Below are 22654 nucleotides of genomic sequence, written 5' to 3'. Positions count from 1 at the left end.
GAGAGAGAGAGAGAGCGCTAATCGGTGGGTGAGAGGAGAGAGATGAGATGGTTATTAATAGAGTTAAGGATAATTTAATCTTTTTCTTCAGATTTGTGTAATTGGGCATAGTAAACAGATTTTCATTGGAATGGGCAATTAGTCCTATTAATTAGTATTAAATGGGCATTTTCCCTTGGAAGAATTGAAAACCGAAATTTTAACATAATTAGCAAATCAATTCCAACGAAGCCGCAAGAAGAAATAAATAAATGTGTGATTAAGGAGAAAACAATACAGAGCATATCTTTGATTCGGTCATTAAGACCGAGATATTTATTTTATTTAATTGTTTTCTCCTTCCTTAATTTTTGTGTCTATAATAGTATATATAGGAGACATATACCTCATTATAAAAGGTCCCCGACCAACACAACAACACTTCAATACAAACTCTATCAAATTCTACAAATTCTCTTCAACATCAATCTTTTCATTCTTGTTATAGCCTAGTTTTCTTCTTCTTTTTATCGGTTTTTTTACATTCCGCACTTTATCACTTTCTTTATATTCTGCAACTTACTTTTCTGCAATTTACTCTTCCACGTCTTTAAATTTCAAGCACTTTAATTTCTCGCAATTACTTTCCGCACTTTAACTTTCGTGCAATTTAAATTTTGTTCTTTTACGTTTCACACTTTATTTCTCGCTAACTTATACAAAAATCACAAAAAAAGAAGAGTACCATCGGTGAAAACGCCGAAAGTCCTTGCAACAAAGGCAAGAGAACCCAACGGCCGAGACGGTTCCTTCCTCGACCTACAATCGCTTGGAAGAAGTTAGATCAAGCGCAAAATATTTATCAAAAACCTCGTTTGGCCAACAAGCCACGAGTTGGCACGCCCACGCAATCAAGAAGGACGATTGTTCTCAAGACCCTCGGCCCTCATCTCGGCCGAGGCGATTTTTTAGCAAACAGGAACTGAAATACTTCTCTTTTGAATTCCATCTACGATAGTGAATAATCTCCAATCATTGCATGCAGCATTTGATCAAAAATTGGTGATGCCCTTCTATAGCATCAGTGGGGATTTGGACACTCTTTTAACTCCAACTCAATTTACTTAAAGCAAAGGAAGATAACCATGAAGTCACATAGGCAATCGTTTTTCTCCTTCTAATTGAGAGTGAGATAACAAACCATCTCGGGATTACGTTAACAAGTTAGTACACACTCATCCAGTCAGTATTCAGACACAGATTCACGCGAGTATCGCAACAAAACCAGATTAATCTCCTATCGCAGACACACAAATCCGGAGGCCTCTCAAAATTAGTGGCCACAAGCTTGTGGGAGTTGGAACTCAAACTCTAGATGATTGGAACTCGAATTCTAGATGATTGGCCTCTCAAAATCCAATTAGTATTCAGACACAAATCCACACGAGTATCGCAACAAAATCAGACTAATCTCTCATCGTATACACAAATCCAGAGGCCTCTCAAAAATTCAAAATTAGTGGCCACAAGCTTGTGGGAGCTGGAACTTGAACACTAAATGATTGAGGGTTCCATATTAAGCTGCTAGACCAACTTTACTATACCAAATAAATAGGACCCGTCGTTTTACGAAGTGACTAGTACATATACTTGTCTCAATTTTATTTTTTACATTAATGAAGAATATCATTTTAAGAGACAAAAATATCTAGATACAATGACGTCATATCCAAGTGGGCCTGAAGATTACCAAAAGAGTCTTACCAAAATTAGGGTTACAAATAGTAGGGAAGTCATACGACGCCGTTTCTCGTTATTTCCCTCTGTTAGAACATAGGCAGACAGACTGTTCGGGTTGTCTTCGAGCCTTCAAAGCAGTTCAAGAGCTGTTGGCGCAACTACCTCAACTAGGGTTCCTCTCAGCTCTCCCTGCAATCACTCCGAGGTACTAAAGCTCAGATCTTTAACATCTTCAACTTAGAACTACTAGCTTGTGTCAATAAAGAACCCACCTTTTAGTTTAGTTTAGATTGTTTGCTTCATGATTTAAACATTGTGATCCTGTATTGGATTCACTTTCTTATGTACTTAAGCTTCATAATTCTTTACCCATATCACCGCTAAAGTAAAATTAAATTACTTTGATTACATATTAGCTTAAGGGTTATAGAGCTGACTGAGTGGTTGTGTTTACTTGATTGTGTTGTTATCAAATCTGGTAGGGCATAAAAAGATTGGAGCTTGAAGAAAATGAAGCCTATTTTCTGTGGCAACTTGGATTTTGATGCAAGGCAGTCGGATGTCGAAAGGCTTTTCAATAAGTATGGAAAGGTCGACAGGGTGGATGTCAAATCGGGTAAAAAAAATTCTTATTGAAGATCTAGTTTTTGCTGTTACTACCTGGAATTAGTATATACAAAAGGCTAGGTCATTGACGGTTGAATGTTGGTCGTCTCGTTTATGTTTGGTTTTTCGTTTGAGTTTGTTGGATATGTATTGTGTTGGAAGATTTCCGGTATGTTCACTGTGGTGATAACTCTGAAGTGCGAGATGACTGAATCATCCTGCTCGGGTGTGTTCTGTGTGATGGAATGTGGATTGAAGTTTGAGCAGCTATTGTTATCCTTATGAGATGAATGATAGGACTTGATAAGTAGAATGCTGTTTAGAGGTGTAACAGACTAACATCAAGTCCGTCGGCAACAGAGTGATTTAACAGGGACGTTTGTCCTCCTACAGATATGACTACTCAACAATCATGATATTCTGCTACTGTATTTCTGAATGACGTTTCCTTATAGTGAGGTTACCGGATAAGTTCTAGGAAAGGAAACCTGTGGTCTACAACCAGTGAAACATGATGCATTTAAGATATACCTCATTGACCCTTTTTGTGTATCAGCAAAATGCATGGTCTGTTTATGTTTCATAACCTTTTTCTCATGTTCATCTCAAAATATTGGCATGTAGAAGTATCCCTTTTTCCGTTCAAGGAAAATTATGGCTATGGGCATGTAGAAGTACCTATGTCCTGTGGATCTCCTTCATATTAAGAAACTTGAGCTCTTTCATTGGGTTATTGGATTTATAGTAAACTTAGAGGAAGGCATATTTCTAAGAAAAGAATTTAGCTGTTATTCAAAAGGGTCAGTGTATCATTACTTGAATCATTATTTGAATGGGTGTACAGGGTATTTTCAGAGAAGCAGGTAACTTTTTATTGAAGTGTAAACCGCCATACTCAACAATTTCTTTGGCGCAGGATTACTTGGAATGTCCATGCTCTTCTTGGATGGATCTGCTTGTCTGCATTTCTTTTGTAGCATGTGCCACGGTTCAGTTTATTTTTCGAGAAGAATTAATATGATCAGCCCTAGCCCTGCCATCCTACTTTCCCTCAGACCATTGCTTTTTCTTTCCTCATGACTTTTCCTCAGTGTTCAATTACCGACATGTTCAATCATAGATTCCATGATGATATCGCAGCCAATGGCAGGTTTTGTGTTACTTTCTAATAGATGTTTTTGTATGTACAGATTTTGTTAGTTTTTGAGAAGTCAAGATTTTGTCAGGTTTTAGGATTTACTTGTAATAATTGTACATAGGAAAATTACATAACAAAATTGCACTTGCTTTGGTTACATAGCATTTTGGTTTTAATAGGATTGCTTCTATCTGCATTGTTTAAATAGGATTCGCCTTTGTCTATATGGATGATGAGCGAGATGCTGAGTATGCAATTCGAAAGCTTGACAGGACAGAATTTGGTAGGAAGGGGCGCCGCCTTCGTATTGAGTGGACCAAGGTATTGTGGTTGGTTTACGATACAATAATTTATCACTTTATGATATGTCAATAACGTAATTAACAAGAAGTCAGTCAACACCCGTATCAGGATCTAATACATACAAGTGTTGTACTTCACCAAATTTGCACCTCATCAGTATATTATTGTGATTGTGTTGGTTCAAAATATCACAAAGAATGCTTATCTACTTTATGTTTTTATGCATTTCTCTTGAGCTATGTTCTTTTTTGTACTGCATATGATCACATGGATAAGCTTTTTGTCAGGGTCTTTACTTGATTATTTTGTCTCAGTTTTGCACTCACTTATCGCTCTATATTCTGTTTGTAGCATGAACGTGGGATTAGGAGACCTGACGATTCAAAAAAACCTCCAGCGAACACAAAGCCGTCAAAAACCCTGTTTGTCATCAATTTTGATCCTATCCATACCAGGACAAGGGATCTGGAGAAGCACTTTGATCTATATGGGAAAATAATGAACATAAGGATTAGGAGGAATTTTGCATTTATCCAATATGAATCACAGGAGGATGCTACCAAAGCGTTGGAGGCAACAAATTCAAGGTTCGATTTCTTGACAAAGTTCGATTATGTTTTTTGTTTGATTTATAAATTCAGAATTCTTTGCCTTTGAAAACTCCCTTGAGCTCTTATAAAATTTCATTGCGACAGCATAGGGTGTATGATTCTTTACCAAGTTCTATTTCTTGCTTGCGAGGACAGTTGAATGTGCTGTTTTGGGTTATGTCACCAAAGTTTTTATTTTTTATTATTCAAAATTTAGGTCTCCTCAGTTTGTTCCTGCTTTATATTTTCACCCTTTAGAAATATTTTACACAAGGGACAACTTCAATGCCTTTTCTCTCTCTTTTATTTATTTTTCTTTCAAATGCTACTTTGTGGAAATCATCTCAATTATTTGCAGCTTGTTCTCTATTAAGCATAATTTGTTTCTTTTTGGTGCACAGCAAGTTCATGGACCGAGTTATTTCGGTGGAGTATGCTGTTCGTGATGATGATGATAGAAGAAATGGCCACAGTCCTGAAAGACGGGGCCGTGATACATCTCCCGAGAGGAGAAGAAGCAATGATCGTGGGCGATCTCCAAGTCCATACCGCAGAGAGAGGGGTAGTCCAGATTATGGCCATGGTTCCCGTCAGAATTCTAGAGCTGAACCAAGAAGAAGTCCCGAATATGATAGAGCTACAAGAAGGAGCCCTGATTATGAGCGAGCTGCAAGCCCAGTCAATGATAGATATGACAGGTTTGACAAAGACCTGAACTCTTTTTATTTTGTGAAGAGGGGGGGGTGGGGTTATGTTTTGGAGGAATGCCTTGAAGCATTAGGTGAAGATAAAATAATGACTCAAAGTCGAGCTTCAATGCTAGATTCCATCAAGTTGCAATCTCTCTATCTAGGATTTACATTTGACAAAAGAATGGGGCATAAGGTAATAGAACGCGGAGTCTCGGCCGTAGTTAATGGGGGGACTAGCTTTGTCACCATTGTAGTTTTACATCAAAATAATAATGTGCCTGAGTTTTAAGTATATTTTTGTTGTTGATAATGCAGCCGTTCACCCCCAGCAAGGGAACGATCTTGATCATGAGAACCAGTAGTGGTTAGCTGAGCTGGTCTCCTCTCATTTGTACTTCTGTTGTGGGAAATGACTCATCGATCGTAGTTGACATTCTTAAATTTGATAATTCCCTTATTTTTATGTATTCAGATACATGGTGAGTTTGAACATCAGTGTGCTTTGTGCTTTTTCCTTTGCGGTCTGAAACTTCATTGATGTGGTGAATTTGAAGTTTATTAAGTAGCCAATGATATGGTTTATGGAGCCTCTTGTGTTGGTTTATACTTCATTCATTTGTGAGTTTAAAATCTTAAAAGGGGTGGTATGGATGAACCTGGTGTGGTGTGAATATTGGAGGTCGTACCTATAGTCGTATGTTTTCTTTATCGGAAGGCTTTCTTTTTTTAATGTCCCTGTGGAGAAGTCTCTCTTTGAAAGATTTTTCTAAGATAGAATCGTCTCTTTTGGCATTTTGCCACTGGGGATTCTTGGGGTTTCCCTCAAATGTTTGTATCAAAGTTCACCCTGGAATTAGAATTAGGTAAAGGTTTTGAAGTTTGAACTCCTACCATTTTCTGTTTTACTATAGGACAGCATGCTAATTGTTAATACCACATGTTTTCGTATATTGGCAGGCATGTTTCGACATGTTTGAAGCTACCAAGATCCATCCTGAAACCAACAACACTTCTGGGTGTTGAATGTTTTGGTATTTTGGAGTTGCAAGTCTTCAAAGGTAGTCCAGGCAGCATACTACCATCATTGGCATCAACACCTTGATAATTCATTAAGCCTAGGTGTTGTTTAGTTTCTTCATCAAATCGCTATATTGGCTCGTCGTAGAAAAAAATTACTAAATTGGACCGACTGGTCAATAAGATGTTGTCATGTAGGCAAATGTTTACATTTTACAACGCCATACTCTAATTACCCACCCTATAATGTTTATTGTCATGAAAACTGTACTCAAAAGCTAGAAAAATGGTATCATGAGCAAAATAACGAGTGCAAGACTCTTTATAAAGATGATCGATTGTATTTATAATGATAGAATGAGTATTGAAGATATTTTTTTCTTTTTTTAAGGGATAATTAGGCCTAAAGATATGTCGCACTAGGTCTAACGGGGATAATCTGGGATGGTGAAGTTGTAGGTTGTAGCTCATAGGATTCATTTGTAAATTGAAACCTTGTTGGTGTAACTCATAGGATTTTAAACGTAAAGGAGAAAAGTAGTGTGTTGTGAGGGAAAAGGACGAGAGAGAGGAGGAAGAAGACAAAGACATAAGGTTAAACTAGGCAGAGGCAGCCGACAATCGACACAGGCAACAGCGTCACGTCCAGGCCACGCAAACGCCAGCGCCATAACCAAAGCCTTTCTTTCATCGTTCCCCAAATTCTCGGTTCTTTCTTTGTTTCGTACGCAGCCATTTGAAAGCTCCACGGCAGCTCATACTTGCTACTTTCATGACAGTAAACAGAGTGATCATGGACCAGTTTTGATTGGTTTACTAAGGAAGTAGTTAATTAGAGTAAATTTCCCATTTGAGTTTACAGTTGGGAGTTGTAGTAACTAGTAACTAGTAAGGAGGTAACAATGATGGATGTTCAACTCTGTTTTGTAGAGAGAGAGAGAGAGAGAGAGAGAGAGAGAGAGAGAGAGAGAGAGAGAGAGAGAGAGNAGNGATGNGNANGTNNGAAGNTNATNTNANNNGTGTANAGNGAGANAGTTACGTACGTACGTACGTAGTAGTAGTACGTACGTACGTACGTACGTACGTAGTACGTAGTACGTACGTACGTACGTACGTACGTACGTACGTACGTACGTACGTACGTACGTACGTACGTACGTACGTACGTACGTACGTACGTAGTACGTACGTACGTACGTACGTAAGTACGTACGTACGTACGTAGTAGTAGTAGTAGTAGTAGTAGTACGTACGTACGTACGTACGTACGTACGTAGTAGTACGTACGTAGTACGTAGTAGTACGTACGTAGTACGTAGTAGTACGTACGTAGTAGTAGTACGTACGTACGTAGTAGTAGTAGTAGTAACGTACGTACGTAGGTAGTAGTAGTAGTAGTAGTAGTACGTACGTAGACGTAGTACGTAGTAGTACGTAGTACGTACGTAGAGAGAGAGAGTACGTACGTAGTAGTAGAGTAGTAGTAGGTAGTAGTAGTAGTAGTACGTAGTAGTAGTAGAGAGAGAGTAGTTAGTAGAGAGAGAGAGAGAGAGAGNGANGAGAGAGAGAGAGATGTTGGCCATCTAGGTGTGGCAGTCTATTTCCCAATGAGACTGCCGATCATGGTGGATCATTGCCGCTCACCGCTGTTGTGATTCATGAGCCGAATAAACTCATTTTATAACTAACTCGGATAACATTATGTTCCAAAATTATATGAACTATATTGTTCTATTTAAGACTAACAATTCTCTAAAAGACCCAAAACTACTACATTCTACAATAAGACTATACTTACCAACGTTGATGAGGAACACAATTGCCAAACAAATTGACTCCCAATTTAAGACAAACTATTATGGCAAGTAGCAATGTAGCATATTCACCAATCATATATACCTTACCAAATCATCTTGCTATTTTTGATCAAGAAAAGATCAAAGCACCTGGCTCAATTACCAAAAGTCACATTCTAAAAAATAAAAAAATAAAAAATAATAATAAAAATAAATTATTTTTCAGATGACAATAAGATAAACAAAATAATACATTGCATCACATTATTTGTCGAGAACAGACTCACCATGATTTTTAATTTTATACTAGTCATATATGATATTTCAATTTAATAAATATGTGATACAATTTTATAATTCGTCAAATATGAGGCACATCTTTGATAAGAAGTGCTTTTCTCTCTGATGAAAAATAATCATGTTTTTATCTTTATAACTTTTAGTAGTCCATACAAAATAGACAAAAATCTTTTCTTTCTATTGTTAAATCTCTGGCTAGGAATACAATCATTTAGTTCATTCTATTAATGAAAAAAAACTTCATCTTGAGCATCACAACTTCTGTAACTCAATTTGAAACGATTCATTCCCTCTCTTTTCATTATTTATTTTGGGTTGAAATCATTCTCTATTTGAATAAGATAAAATCATTCTCTTCTATTTACAGATGATCCCACCTCATTATTTCATTATGTTACCCAAAATAATCATGAACAAATTCCACATTCATTACACTCATCAAAGGTTGAATCAGTAATTTCATAATTGTATCATTTCCCAAGTAAACTGTCACTCTCCAACGTGTGACAACCTTGAAAAGTCACCTCACACGTGTCACTAAACCCATGTCACCACCTCGGTTAGGTAAATAATTCGAATCACAATAATAATAATTGAAGCACATTCAAAAATTTACCCAATCGGCAACGGTCGGATTCTCTGTCACAGTCCCAATCACAACCGTCAGATCCTCAAACCTGCTCGCCCTTTAACCCCTGCTCCTGAACCACAAGCACAATTTCTCTGTCCACCAATGCAAAGCACAAATCTTTTTTAGTTTAAAAACATAATCTGAGAGACAGAGAGGTAAGTCAGAGATTTTGTCATATTCATTCCCTTAGAAATTTGAATTTGATTTTTTGAATTCTTGTGTTTTTTTACCACATTGGGTGTACTAGTGTCAATAAAAGCTCAAAGCTTTTGAAGGATTGGACTTTCAAACTGAGCTTCTTCTTCTTCTACTTCTCAGTTCTCACTATCTGTGTTTAATGGGTTCAGACCATCTTTACTAGGAAACAGAATTGGTTTCAGGGTAGTTTCAGATACTGAGAAGCTGTTACTTTGAAAGTGAGTGATAGAGAAACAAAGATCCAGCTGATCTTTGATTGCTGATTTTGGCAGCATTGGTGAGGTGGGTTGAGATCAGATAGAGATAGAGGAAGAGGGTTTTAGTATTCTAGTGAAATTGAGGGGTTTGAAGGTCAATTTGATCTGGGTTGCTGACACTTAAGTACAAAGAAGATTGAAGCTCAAGCTATAGTGGGTCTTTTCTCTGAAGAAAAAGAAGACACGTTTCTGTTTTCTGTGTCTTAAAGGTTGGTTCTTGACTGGTTTTTTTAACTCCCTCAATACAGAATGTGAAAAAGTTTTGATCTTTTTGCTTTTTGTATATGTTATATGTAAAGCTTGAGATTTACCCAATTTGTTCTAGTTCTGGGTTTTCATGGGTTTTCTTCTGTGCTTGGAGGAACAGGAGGACTGAGATTGAGAGGTCAAGAAGGCATTGTATTGTTGTAGCTGTCAATGGTGGAACCGTTTGAAATTTAAGCGAAGTCAAATCAATTGAAGGTATGAATTTTATTGTGCATAATTCTGTGTTTGAAGTTTCATGTATTTGTGTTGTGGGGTTTGGTCCATCTTGCTGAATTTGATTACACTCTATTTATGCAACTTGGGATAGAGACTTGTACCTTCTCTTCAAAGTTAAGTCTTTTCCTCTGTCTAACCACCTAGCTTCATTTAAGAGAAAGAAACAGCAACAAAGACTAAGACTCCCACTTTCTCAATCTGTTTCCATGAAATTTTGATCCTGACATCTTGATCTAGATGAGGTTAGCCAAATTCACGATTCAAATTTGATCCCAAAGTTTATTGCTTTAAGTTTTCATAAACAATTCTCACTTAGTATAAGCTCAGTTTCGTTTAATATGATGTTGATTTTACATAAAAAACATGCACCGACGGCTTGTTAATTGGGCGGCACTGCTTACCCTTAAAAAAGCAAACTTTCTTTACTTTTTAGCTTAGAGTGTTTGCTTTGGTACCGTGCGGGTGTGCGATCAACAAATTCGTATTATAAAGTAGAATCATTACAAAAGTTTGTTTTTTGAAATTCAATCTTGCTTTGGCAATTAATGATGATCACTTGCCAACAGTAATTTGGACTCATGGAGTCATGGGGCATCTTTTAGGTATTTTCCATATGGTTGGTCCGATATTGTTTTCAGGAAAACGAGCTTGTTGTGATCATGCAAGATTCTCGAAGCTCTTGATGTTGGCCTATTTGTTTTATTGCATCTGAACTTATTTAATTGCAGCTTTAATTTTATATCTTTATGATTGCAACTGCTCCGCTGCCTTTCCAAATCTTATATGCGTCTCTATCTTTTCTTTGCATTTCTTCATCTGCTTCATTCTTAGAAAGCTTGGGTTTCTTCAAATTTCAGTTGGTCTAGCTCTGGTATCCAATCTGATCAATACCCAGATTGAAATCATGGTGGAAGAAAGTGGCAGCGAGGTTTTGACTGATACCCGGTCAGCTGAAGAATGGTTATCACAAGCAAGGGAGCTTGTTCCATTGGCTCTGACTAAGGCAAGAGAGGTAAAGGGGTTTCCAGGTAGATGGAAGATGATCATTTCAAAGTTGGAGCTGATTCCTTCACGATTATCAGACTTGTCTAGCCATCCCTGCTTCTCCAAGAATGCTCTTTGTAAGGAGCAATTGCAGTCAGTATCTAAGACATTGAAAGAAGCTATTGAATTGGCAGAGTGTTGTGTGGAGGAGAAGTATGAAGGAAAACTTCGTATGCAGAGTGATCTTGATTCTTTGTCTGGTAAATTGGACTTGAATTTGCGAGATTGTGGCCTTTTGATCAAGACTGGGGTGCTTGGTGAAGCCACTTTGCCTTTGTCTATGGCTAGTTCTTCAACTGAAACTGAAGCTGCTCTACATGGTAATATAAGGGAATTGCTTGCTCGGCTTCAGATCGGGCACTTGGAAGCAAAGCACAAAGCTCTTGACAGTCTTGTTGAGCTCATGAAAGAGGACGAAAAGAATGTGTTGTCGGTTTTGGGGCGTAGCAATATTGCTGCCCTGGTCCAACTGCTCACCGCAACATCTCCTCGTATCCGGGAGAAGACTGTAACTGTTATTTGCTCGCTTGCAGAATCGGGGAGTTGTGAGAATTGGCTTGTTTCTGAAGGTGTCTTGCCACCTCTTATAAGGCTAGTTGAATCTGGGAGTGCTGTTGGAAAAGAAAAGGCCACAATTTCGCTTCAGAGATTGTCAATGTCAGCTGAAGCAGCTAGAGCGATTGTCGGACATGGTGGGGTTAGACCGCTGATTGAGATTTGTCAGACTGGTGATTCAGTTTCTCAGGCTGCTTCTGCTAGCACTTTGAAGAACATATCAGCTGTCCCTGAGGTTCGACAAACTCTAGCTGAGGAAGGAATTGTAAAGGTTATGATCAATCTTCTTGATTGTGGGATGTTATTGGGGTCCAAAGAATACGCAGCCGAGTGTTTGCAGAATCTCACTGCAAGCAATGACAATCTAAGACGGTCTGTAATATCAGAAGGTGGAATTCGGAGTTTACTGGCTTATCTAGCCGGTCCATTGCCACAAGAGTCTGCAGTTGCGGCATTGAGGAACCTGGTCGGTTCAGTATCTATGGAAGTTTTGGTTTCCCTTGGTCTCCTCCCTTGCTTGGTTCACGTGCTTAAATCCGGTTCACTAGGTGCACAACAAGCGGCTGCATCAGCTATATGCCGAGTTTGCAGCTCAACTGAGATGAAGAAATTGATCGGTGAGGCAGGCTACATTCCTCTTCTTATCAAGATGCTCGAGGCTAAATCAAACAGTGCCAGAGAGGTTGCTGCACAAGCGATTTCAAGTTTGATGAGCCTTCCACACAATTGTAGAGAAGTGAAACGGAACAACAAAAGTGTACCAAATTTGGTCCAATTGCTTGACCCTAGTCCACAAAATACTGCCAAAAAGTATGCAGTCTGTGCCCTTGGCTTAATTTGTTCGAGTAAGAAGTGTAAGAAGCTGATGATATCCTATGGAGCAATCGGGTACCTCAAGAAGCTTACTGAGATGGACATACCAGGAGCCAAGAAGCTACTTGAGAAGTTGGAGAGAGGAAAATTGAGAAGTTTCTTCACAAGAAAATAGGTGGAACAGAAACTATGTGTACTGTTGTAAGCATATCTTGTGTATTTACTATGTAGTTGTTTCATTGTCCATATGAAGCAAAGTAGGTTATCAACTGGCATGCGCAAGCCTGGGAATCTATGTTGTCTATGTTCTATTCGAATGTTATTTATAAAAAAAAAAGGAATATCGTAATTGTAAGTCCATTATCTACTTCCTTTGCTATTGGTGTGGATGGTTTATTCCATTTGTTTTTCAAACTGTTGATCACTGTTTTTTTTTTTTTCTTTTTAATTTAGCTTGCTTTGACATGTGAAGACTTGTTTTCAACAGGGGCCGGGCTACTAAATTGAAAATGTTTCTCTGGGATGCCATGACAGAATTAGTCGGTACAATTTTCTGGGATGCCATGACAGAAGTAGTGCTTTTGGAGAAGGATGCACTAGGGTTGTTGGAGGAGAACTTCAACACTCTTTTATCACATATATATCATTCTATATGAAATTGTTACTTTGTAAAACATGATATCTTATGTCATCAAACTATCAATTGAAATTAACGATTAGGTGAGTTCATCTAAATCGAAAAGTTTTAGGTCAAATCTAACAACATAATATGTCAAATATATATGTAAATTGACAGAGCACTCTTATACGTCATAACACATAACTTAGAGCTGGTTTGTACATATTTCTTATTATCTCATCACCTGATATCAACCCATGCTGTTCACTTCCGTTGTTGTTCCTAGTCATTCCATCTCCACTCGTCCTTGGATTGATTCTAAACAACCCAACCACTCCACTTCAATTTCAATTTCATTACTACTTCATTTTGGTCACTCACTGACTGGTTCATGTGCTAAACCTGCTTTGTTTTTTCAAATGCTATAAATTTGGCTTTCATGAGAGTACTTCAAACTAATGATGTGCTCAGACTTTCTTAAAAGATTGCAGTATAAGTGAACTCCTAACTCCTAATCAACTTCAACAAATGAGTCAAATTCTAATTGGCAGCCCAATAACTACTTTTAACAACCCAAAAAACTCTTCAATAAAGTGGTTAATTCCACGTGTAATTGATAATATGGTTTATATAGTCAAATTTGACACAAGCAAGGGAAAACGGCATTCACTATTTTATCATTTTTTCTCTCTCTTCTCTTTCCCTGTTGTTTTCTCTTCTTCCTCTAAGAAAAAGTTGTATATGTATAATATTATGAAAATAATAAAATAAGTTACAAATTTAACTCTTTTGTTGGAGAGGAAATGAGTCAAAAATGATATTGTCAACTCACATGTCAAATTTTGAAGTTGACAAAAAAATTTGACATGCTTGTTGGAGATGCTCTAAGACAATTAAGAAGTGAGAAATTATGCCTTTATGAATTATAGTTAAGTTTCACACGATTATTATAATTCGTATTTCGTCGATAAATCAAGTCATAATACGTATTATCATTACTTGTCTCTAAAATGTAAATAAAACATATATTTTAGCACTTATTTTATGAGGCGATAATGAAACTATGTCACTTCCTATACCATTTTCACGTAAGGATGCTTTCAAACTCTTTTTAAGTCATGTTTCCTCCTAAAGTATCTCATGTTAATGCGCACATATTTTTTTGACAATTTATGCACTCTAACGTGAGTTTCACGATAATAATCACTTATTCTTAAAAAAAAAAAAAAACTGTTTTAAGCACCAGTCCATTTGGTGTGGAGCTCAGACCTTATGTCGATCCCTTCTAGGCAAAGAAATCCGATCATAGTAACCAGGAGAGAAAATCTACAATTTGTCTTTAGTTTTCTTGTGGCTGCACTTCAAGATCACAATAACATATGATGTGACATCATGGAAGATAACATTTGTTATGAATCAATTGGAGAACTACCACCATTATTGTGTTCTGACTCCAAACATATGTGCACCAGCAACCTATATCATGTACTAGCTTAATCATGTATATTTCATTAAGGAAAATAGTTACTACAAAAGGTCCCAATCTCATAATTTCGGAGGGACATGAGCAATTTTTTTTTTTGAAATAATAACTCCATCGAAGAAATTAACGATTACACTCGTTCAAGATGACATCCTTTATCATGATGGGAGCGGATACAAACCAAATGTTATTCTCACAAGAAGATTGGCAAGGATATGAGCAACTTTATTAGTTTCATGCTGAGCACGCATAAATCAGTCTAAAATCATGATGTCTATTCATAATCTCCTTAGCCTCATCAAATATAAAGACGTCTTAGGCTTCATATATCAGATGTATCCTGATTCAAAGCATGCACCAGCAACAAACAATCTGTCTCAACTATAACTTTGGGATAATTCAAGTTTCTGCCAGTTTGATACCTTCAAGAAGAGCCAACAATTATGCATGAAATGGTGAAGTCAATTGGAAACAAGGTTTGCCAGTAGCAATTATGGTCTAAGGTCACATGCACCAGCAGCAATTAGCAGTATGTGATCTTGCGTGTCGAGTTAAATCGTTCGGATACTCCAGAGTCCAGATGCCCTCTGTTGAATTGTTACTTCAAATGCTTGGCATTATTAGTTGCTAATTAACAACATTGGTTACAGTGAGACTCTAACAGACCCTCTTGGGGTAACCTACAAACTCAAAGATAAAATTTTCCAACCTGATCCCTGGCCTTGTATTCATTTTCGCAAGTTTGAAGCATTTCGTGGTGGTCTTACTAGCTAATCGCATACCTGGAACTCCAGAAAGTCATGACCCTGATCATTCCAGTGCTTTGCATGGACCAACCAAGACTAACCATGATCTGTTTTCTGTACCAATTTTGCATCCAGTTTTGGTGATTTATGTAACTACCATTAGAGCAGCTGATACTCAACACGCTTTCTAAAATCTCCAGTTTTGGTGCAATTGACTTTCCTGTTGGTATATATGGGTTATATGTCAATATGTGACTTCATGAGTATCAAATAGAACTTGGATTACAATGACCCCAATTTATTATATGAAAATACAGAATGAGATGGTTTTGGAACTTGTATATATGGTTCTCGGAGCGAAAATTGTTTAGCCAAGCTTGCTTATATAGTTGCTGCCTCCTAAACTTTGCTAAAGATTCAGCATATTCCAGCAAATTTTACATTTTTTTAGTGTGTTTATATTAACCTAAGATCTGCAGGTATTGCAGTCATTAGCGTATCCCAATCAATCAATCAATCAGTGTACCGTGTACCATTGACAAGATCTTAATAGGAGTTGCTGTGTGTTTCTCCTCATGAGAGTTTGAAGGAGGACTGTGTAGGTATGTAGGCCCAAACTGGTGAGTTCTGGAATACTCCGGAGCGTCCATGCTCCGCGTTTGTCTTGGTTACGTGTCGATCCTCCATTGGGTTGTGTATTTCGTCCGTGTTAGTCTCCCGTTAGTCTCCTTGAGCGCGTGAGTTGCATAACTCAGTAACCGCAATCAAGAGAGGGCAGACAAGTTGGATGTGGAAGATCAATCTATCTCCCTCTCCTTGATCTGATCGGCTTGCTTAAGAGCGGCCGTTTTGATCTCGTCGGCTATCTTGGAGGGCATCGGCGGCGAACTCGCGGGATCGCTTGAGATTTTGGCGGCGAACTGGTGATGGTATGATTTCTTGGCTGCTTCTTCGGCGAAGCTATTGGGTCGTTTCCACAGATCTTTCATTATTTGTCTTTTCAGTTGCAGGACTGAGGGAGAGAAAGATAATGTGTTGGTGGGTTTGGTAGTGGTGGGTTTGTGCTTTGTGTTGGTGGTGGTTGTTATTTCCTTCTCTCTCTTTTTTCTTTTTGTCTGCTTGGAATCAAAATCTAGAGATGGGAAGGACTCCATGTTGTGACAAAAATGGGCTGAAGAGAGGTACGTCCATGGACTCCTGATGAGGATGAAATTCTTGTCAATTACATCAACACAGATAAGGGACATGGCAGCTGGATAATCTCATAGGTTTTGATTTCTGTTACTTTTTTGTGTGTAATGCTTGCTACCTGTTCTATCTGGGTTTTGGTCCATTGTTGCCCCTTGAAATGAGTAACTGTATTTTAACTGAGGAATAAAACTTATCAAAGCCGGATCCAACCCAGAAAACAAAGAATGATGACAGATGGTGGAGAGATACCCAGACCGAAACTGTGTTTCGCACTACCTAAGTCCTCAGATCCTCAGAGATCTGAGGAATAAAACTTATCAAAGGAAAAAAAACAATTAAAACTAATACCCACGCACGACGCGCCTAGCAACGGCTTGCTTGCAATCGATGGGTTAAACGGTTTATTCACTTTTTACTTCTGTCAGAAAACAAACGCGGAACACGGACACTCCGGAGCATTCCAGACGTCTTCAAAATTAGCTAGAATGCTAATGTTGAACATTAGCTAGAATGCTAGATTGTAATGATGGCTTCACGGTGTACAATTGATTTGGTGAAAATTATACAGCGCACCCATCCATCTCCGCCGTCCATTTTGAAAAAGTCAAAAGTCCGCGTCAAATGGACGGCGGAGATGGACGGGTGCGCTGAATACGCTCTCTTGATTTGGTCTACGTACGAAGGTGCCAGAGGTATTTTGTCATCCTTAAATAGTAGAAAAAGCCTGTGAACTTTACTTGTCCCTGAGCTAGATGTCAACTATAAGGTGAACTATAAGGTGATAAAACTTATTTTCAACTGTGCATAATAACTGCATATACTAATTGCAAGGTTAGCTCTTGAAAATTGAAATTGAGGTATTCAAAGTGTAATGCTTCCAAAAATGCAGCCAAAAATACCCGTGCTGGGTTTCTCCTGTATCTCTTCCGGATCCTGCAGTGAGTTTGTTCTATATATAAAATTGTGGAAGAACCTTTATTTTTTTCTTTTGCTTTGATCAAGATTTGAAAGCAGCATAACTTGTACATATTATTGATGTGGCAGCAGTGAAGCTTGACCTTGTAAGTACTCATACAGGATAAGGTTTAATTTCAATCAATTACTTCCAAGTATATTTGGGATTTTCAGGTACTAGTACCTGAGTAGTTCCAAAAATTTTTTTGGTAATAATTATATATAATATGCTGCCACATCTCCATGAGTACTCTAGTTTATATATTTTCCTGCTCAGGAATCGCATCTTGAAGAAGATAAACAATTTTGAATCATCTGATAACTTTTTTTTAGGACTATGAGCTGCTTCTGGTTATGTGGACTATGATCTGTAATAACCCAGTCCCTACTATTAAGATATTATCTGTTTTGGGCCCACTGGCCCTCACGGTTTTGTTCTTGAGGTTTCACCCTAAAACGCATTTCAATATAAGGTGCTAGCTCTGCACATATAAGTATAGGCATACAACACATTGTCTCCTCCGGGCAATGTGGGACGGGTGCACCTACTAGCTTGCCTGCCTAGTTAGGTCACCACAATCCACCCTTTTTACATTTTGGATAAGATAGAACTAGCTGGATCAGTGGATTAAATTTGTCACTTACTCTCTATACACAAAGCTGCTCAAGTTTTAATTATGACTAGTCATTGTCTAATATGGTATTAGAACTTTGTGTTTCCGAGAGTTTTTTTTCTATGAAATCTTAATTTTCCGAGAGAAAGTGTGATGCAAGATCAAAACAAGTTAGCATGTACACTTCCTCATCGCCCTCTGAACAAAACATATGTGAGTCCACAGCTAGCTGGTGCAAGATTGTTATTCAAAGTACCGGATGCATGTGAAAAATCACTTAATTTTTAGTGCAGTACTAGTTCAACTATAGACTCCCAGCTGAATACGCAGAAAATAGAAGAATGTACATACGTGAGCTTTCTTGCCACACTTCAGTCGGTTCTTAAGGGATTGATCGAAGACGGGAGCTTCTGAACTGTTCTATTACTTTTGGGGCAAATGTGAAAGTACAAGAAAGTTGGGGCTAGCTGCCATTCACATCCATCTTTGTTACCCAGAAACGAAAAAAAGGAAAAATAGAGAATTTGCCTTATAGGACAGATTACATGCTTAAAGTGTTTATAGAACAGGTGACAGTACGAGTGGTGCTGAAAGCAACCAAAGCAAAAACGATAAGAGATGGCCTTTCAATTCATAAGGTTTATCATTATTATTAAACTCAAGCGAAATCGTAGAGGGATTGGGGGAACTGTAGTGTGCCTTGAAAGAGAGGTAATGCTATAGCAATACTTGAAAAGATGGAATCATGCATGCATGATGCATGTGATTTGTGAACTGTGATTGAATGATTTAATTTGAAGCTCAAAGGGGTATAGATATCTCAGTAATCGGGCCATTTTGTTTGTGTGTAAGGACAGAAATCCCAGCATAACATGGAAAACATTAGGGCCTGAACTAACAGATATCTCAATCATCATACATATACCACAAGATAATGTAGAACCAAGAATAGTATGATATGGGAGCTAGTATCTATTTGTCAAAATCATGAAGTGTGTGGTGTCAAATGTCTTTTCTTTTTGGGGTAAATAAACGAGTATATTAAACTAAAAAAGGGAGGGCATGCCCATTACTATTGAAGCCAAAGACAAAGAAGCTATATAAACAGAAAGTAAGCTAACCAAACGAAAACAAAACAAAACCTGAAAAGGAACAAAGTAAGAAAGGATTAAGAGACATCTAACCTCCCCTTTCCAGTAATATATCTATTAGTAATGGATGACTTAAACTTGATGAAAATGAGCCTACATCTGATCATGGAAATAATATTCTTGAGAACAACAGAAGGAGCACATCTTTCATTCCTAAAGATACGATTATTCCTCTTTTTCCATATGAGGTAGACAGACGGAAAGACCGAGCTTCTTGATGGTAGAAGAGAAAGACTTACCTCCCCTCCGAGAAGAAGCCCATTCAATAAATAAAGGCCAAGGGGGGTTCAACCAAGGCACCCCATAAGAAGAAAGAACACTTCCAAATATGCAGCGAGAAAGAGCAAGCAAAGAAAAGATGTTTGATATTTTCTGGAGCTAGACCACAAAGATGGCAGAGATAACTAATTTGAGGATAATAAGCAGTGATCCTGTCAAGAGTAGCAAGCTTACCATGAACAGCCAACCAAAGGATGAAACTGGCTCTAGGAATATTATTGGTAAACCAGACAATCTTTGCCCAATCAACAATAGGATAATGAATCCGAATCTGATGCATCGTAGAAGCTGTAGAGAAAATTCCAGAAGTAGAAGCTAACCAAATATAAGAATCTTTGCAACTTGAATTTGGAAAAAGACCTTCTAGATTACTTGCAACTCCAAGAATGGCAAAATTAGTAGAAATAAGCCAGCACCAAGACTCACCCATCACAATAGAACTGTTGGAAGGAGACAATGTTGTTGGAAGGGTGTCAAATGTCAATGCTTTTGGAAGGAGATGAGTTGATGAGTTGAGAGAGAGTACAAATTGTGAATTGACTTGAAAAAAAAAATTGGTTAAGAAGCTAGGAGGGAAATCCAAATAGGAAATATCATAATAATGCTAGCTATATACATTAATTAATCTAGGAAATCCAAATTGTCAAATTTTTTGGTCCCGACACATTTATTGTCAAACATACCCACAATTGGTGGGTATATGCCCCAAGCCAAAAATGTTTTGATGATCGATTATTGAGATTAAGAAGTATGATTTTGTTTTATTGTTTGTTGGGATGTGAAGGGGTTTTAACTATAGTTTTGTTTTGGTTAAACTAAGTTGCAACTTGAAAAAAGCTTGCGTGAAGGGGGGATTTTACAATTTACCAAAAGATTATAAAGATACAACTTTGTCGGAAAAATTACTCTTGGTTTGTTGGTGAGCTGTGGTTGGTTTGCCTTCGAGGGCTTCTTGTTCTTAGAACCTATTGGTCGTCCCCGTTTTCTCTTTAGGGCGTGCTACCTGCTTGAAGGCTCACTTGTTCCCTAGGTATCAGAACATTTCTAACGGTACCAACTAGACCTAATGAACTCGCATTGAAGCTTAATGTACTACGACATTTTTATTTTCTTTTGCGGCACTTCATCAAAACAAGACTTGAACAAAATGTGCAGAGGAGCAGAAAACTTAAGTGAGGATTTTGCAGGAGAGGGAGGTTGTTGTACGTCTCTTTGTCGCATCCCTGACTTAAGTAGGGGCTTTTGCTGGAGTTGACACCACTGCCTTACCTAGGAAAGTAGACCCCAATTTTGACACAATCACATTGCCGATGGGCAGGTTAGTGTCACTCATTGCATCAAACATAGCTTTTATTGCTTATCACCAATGGCCTCACAGGCTTACATTTGCGATGCTGCTTCCAACTCGACTTCATCATTGCAAATAAAGGATTTGTGAAGGGCTAGGGCAAGGATCACCTCCCCTGCTTTTCACCTGCAACATTAGATGAAATAGGAACCAAGGCTAAAGTGTTAGTTGTGTTACCTTCATCCGTGTCTCCCTCTACTTGGAAGAATTTCTTTTTCAGCACAATAAGGCGCCGAGGCTTGGTTGGCGTCGTTGCTAGGAAGAAAGGTTTGTTGTTAGGGTTAAGCACCCCACCTTAGAGACGAAAGTTTGTTTCCATGAGATTTCGCACCCCTCTAGGTGGTGCTACTTTCAAAGTTGGTACCTGTTGACTTGGGGTCTTCAAAATTTGCCTTTCCAATAGAGGGAAATGTTCCTCCACATGATAGATCAAATTGCAATGTTCACAAATCGATGACATATTTTCATAAGTGAATCTCCTTCTCCACTTTTGCATCCAGTTTGAAATTCTTTTTTAGAATAAATGGCTGCGAGATATCATGATCATATACCCTATCTTTCTTTTCATTTCGAAACAACTTATGATCAGTATCAATATACGAATAAGCCACAATGACGATATCCTTGATCATAGGTTTGGTTAAGTATAAGGATGAGATCTTTGTGATTCAAACCCAAAAGTAAAGCGACGTCATTGGCACCTCATCGAAGGGCTCTATGTGGTGTAAATTCTATGGTCCTCCCCAATTCACTTTGTTTCGATCTTTTTTTAGATGAAAACAAATGAGAAAGAGGTTCTCTTCACAAGATTGAATGTTAACCTTGTTGTCAAGCACCTAGACTTTTTGAACGAAGCTACGGAAAGCAGAAAGCCTTGTTGGGTTGAGAGTCGGTGGCATTGCTCACCCGCCGTGGGTGCCTTCCTGAGCTTTGTCTCAGAGTTGAGGCTTATGTCGCTTGCTTTCCTTTCGGTTTTCTCCCCCTTCCCTTCCATCATGCCCTAATTTTCAACCATAACCTTAGCCCCAAAATCTCTCTGATCCTTTCCTCACTACCTACCATCTTTCTTTTCCTACCATCTCTCATCTCCAAATTTGGATGCCCATAATTTTTCTTTCCCCGATTAGTTTGGTTCCATGGCTTGATATTTGCAGTGATGTCTCGCAAACGCGATTTGTCACGTCCCAATTTGAAGACAGGTTGAGCTTTAGCTCAGGTGCATGCACCACCTCTTCTTCTTTTTTTGGTCGTTAAACAAAGTGCTCTTTAAGAATGAAAAAAAACCCCTGGTCAAAAAAAAAAAAAAACCGAGAAATTTAATTCACACATCCCCGAACACTAAATGCACATCCCACTTTTTTAAAGTTTTTTAATTACACCTTTACCCTCATAACTAATTTGAGATAATAAAAAAAAATTGTCCAATTCTTAAACCTTAAACCCAGAAGATGAAGGTTTCTTTGATTTTGCTATTCTCATTGTGTTGTCTAGCATAATCATAATCTTAAGAGTCTATATACATTGAGGTGAATGTATAACATTGCAACTGTAAAATTGGATCATATGTAATAACAAACTAAGATGCAGGTCAACTATTTGGGTGGCCTCCAAACCAAACTATTGAATATCTGAATCACCCAAGAAATAATAATTTCAATATTAAAACTTAAAACATAGTTGACATGAGGTCGATTATATTGTTGTTTTGAAGCTTGGGGTTTCTTCTTTTTCATAGCCTAGCAACAAATCTTATGTTGGTGCTAGAAGGTTAAAATCTCTCCAAGAAATTCAAATTATCATCTTTATAGATTATTTTATCGCCCTTTCTTGTTTTCAATTATTGAAATATGATTATACATAATGTAGTGTGAGATGACGATGGCGATGAACCGTGTTGGAGACTCGAGGAATAGGATATTGGCTTGCAATAAAATAAGGGCAAAGTGGATAATTTGTGAAAAAAAATATTTACTAAAAAATTAGAATATGTATCAAGTGATTTAGGACGTGTGAATAAAATTTTTACAAAAAAACCGAATAGAAAAAAAGGAAAAAAGTATAATATAATAAAAAAGGGTTGCATCAAGGCTCTTTAGGTACTAATATAATAAAAAGTATAATATAATA

General features: G+C 37.8%; 3 protein-coding genes across 3 annotated transcripts in view; all 3 read left to right on the top strand.

The window, feature by feature from the left end:
* Positions 1-1791: 1791 nt before the first annotated feature.
* On the top strand, positions 1792-5634 carry LOC101295270 (arginine/serine-rich-splicing factor RSP40-like). The gene is made up of 6 exons (XM_004306796.1): positions 1792-1924; positions 2202-2335; positions 3672-3784; positions 4118-4353; positions 4758-5054; positions 5364-5634. The coding sequence occupies exons 2-6, from the start codon at positions 2230-2232 to the stop codon at positions 5392-5394; spliced, it is 783 nt and encodes a 260-aa protein (XP_004306844.1). The 5' UTR covers positions 1792-1924; positions 2202-2229; the 3' UTR covers positions 5395-5634.
* Positions 5635-9210: 3576 nt separating this feature from the next.
* Positions 9211-12466, top strand: LOC101294980. Its single transcript, XM_004306795.1, has 3 exons — positions 9211-9456; positions 9615-9709; positions 10588-12466. The coding sequence occupies exon 3, from the start codon at positions 10635-10637 to the stop codon at positions 12315-12317; it is 1683 nt and encodes a 560-aa protein (XP_004306843.1). The 5' UTR covers positions 9211-9456; positions 9615-9709; positions 10588-10634; the 3' UTR covers positions 12318-12466.
* Positions 12467-19291: 6825 nt separating this feature from the next.
* Positions 19292-22654, top strand: part of LOC101305704 (transcription factor bHLH70-like) — an 8224-nt gene continuing 4861 nt past the window's right edge. Inside the window, exon 1 of the mRNA XM_004308357.1 lies at positions 19292-19400. Within this exon, the coding sequence (XP_004308405.1) occupies positions 19292-19400 (109 nt within the window). The remainder of the gene's footprint in view (positions 19401-22654) is intronic.

Source organism: Fragaria vesca, linkage group LG7, assembly GCF_000184155.1.
Source record: "Fragaria vesca subsp. vesca linkage group LG7, FraVesHawaii_1.0, whole genome shotgun sequence".
In the NCBI taxonomy this organism is placed as follows: domain Eukaryota; kingdom Viridiplantae; phylum Streptophyta; class Magnoliopsida; order Rosales; family Rosaceae; genus Fragaria; species Fragaria vesca.
The sequence above is the reverse complement of the archived record's forward strand: the minus strand, read 5'-3'. Positions and strand labels throughout refer to the sequence as shown.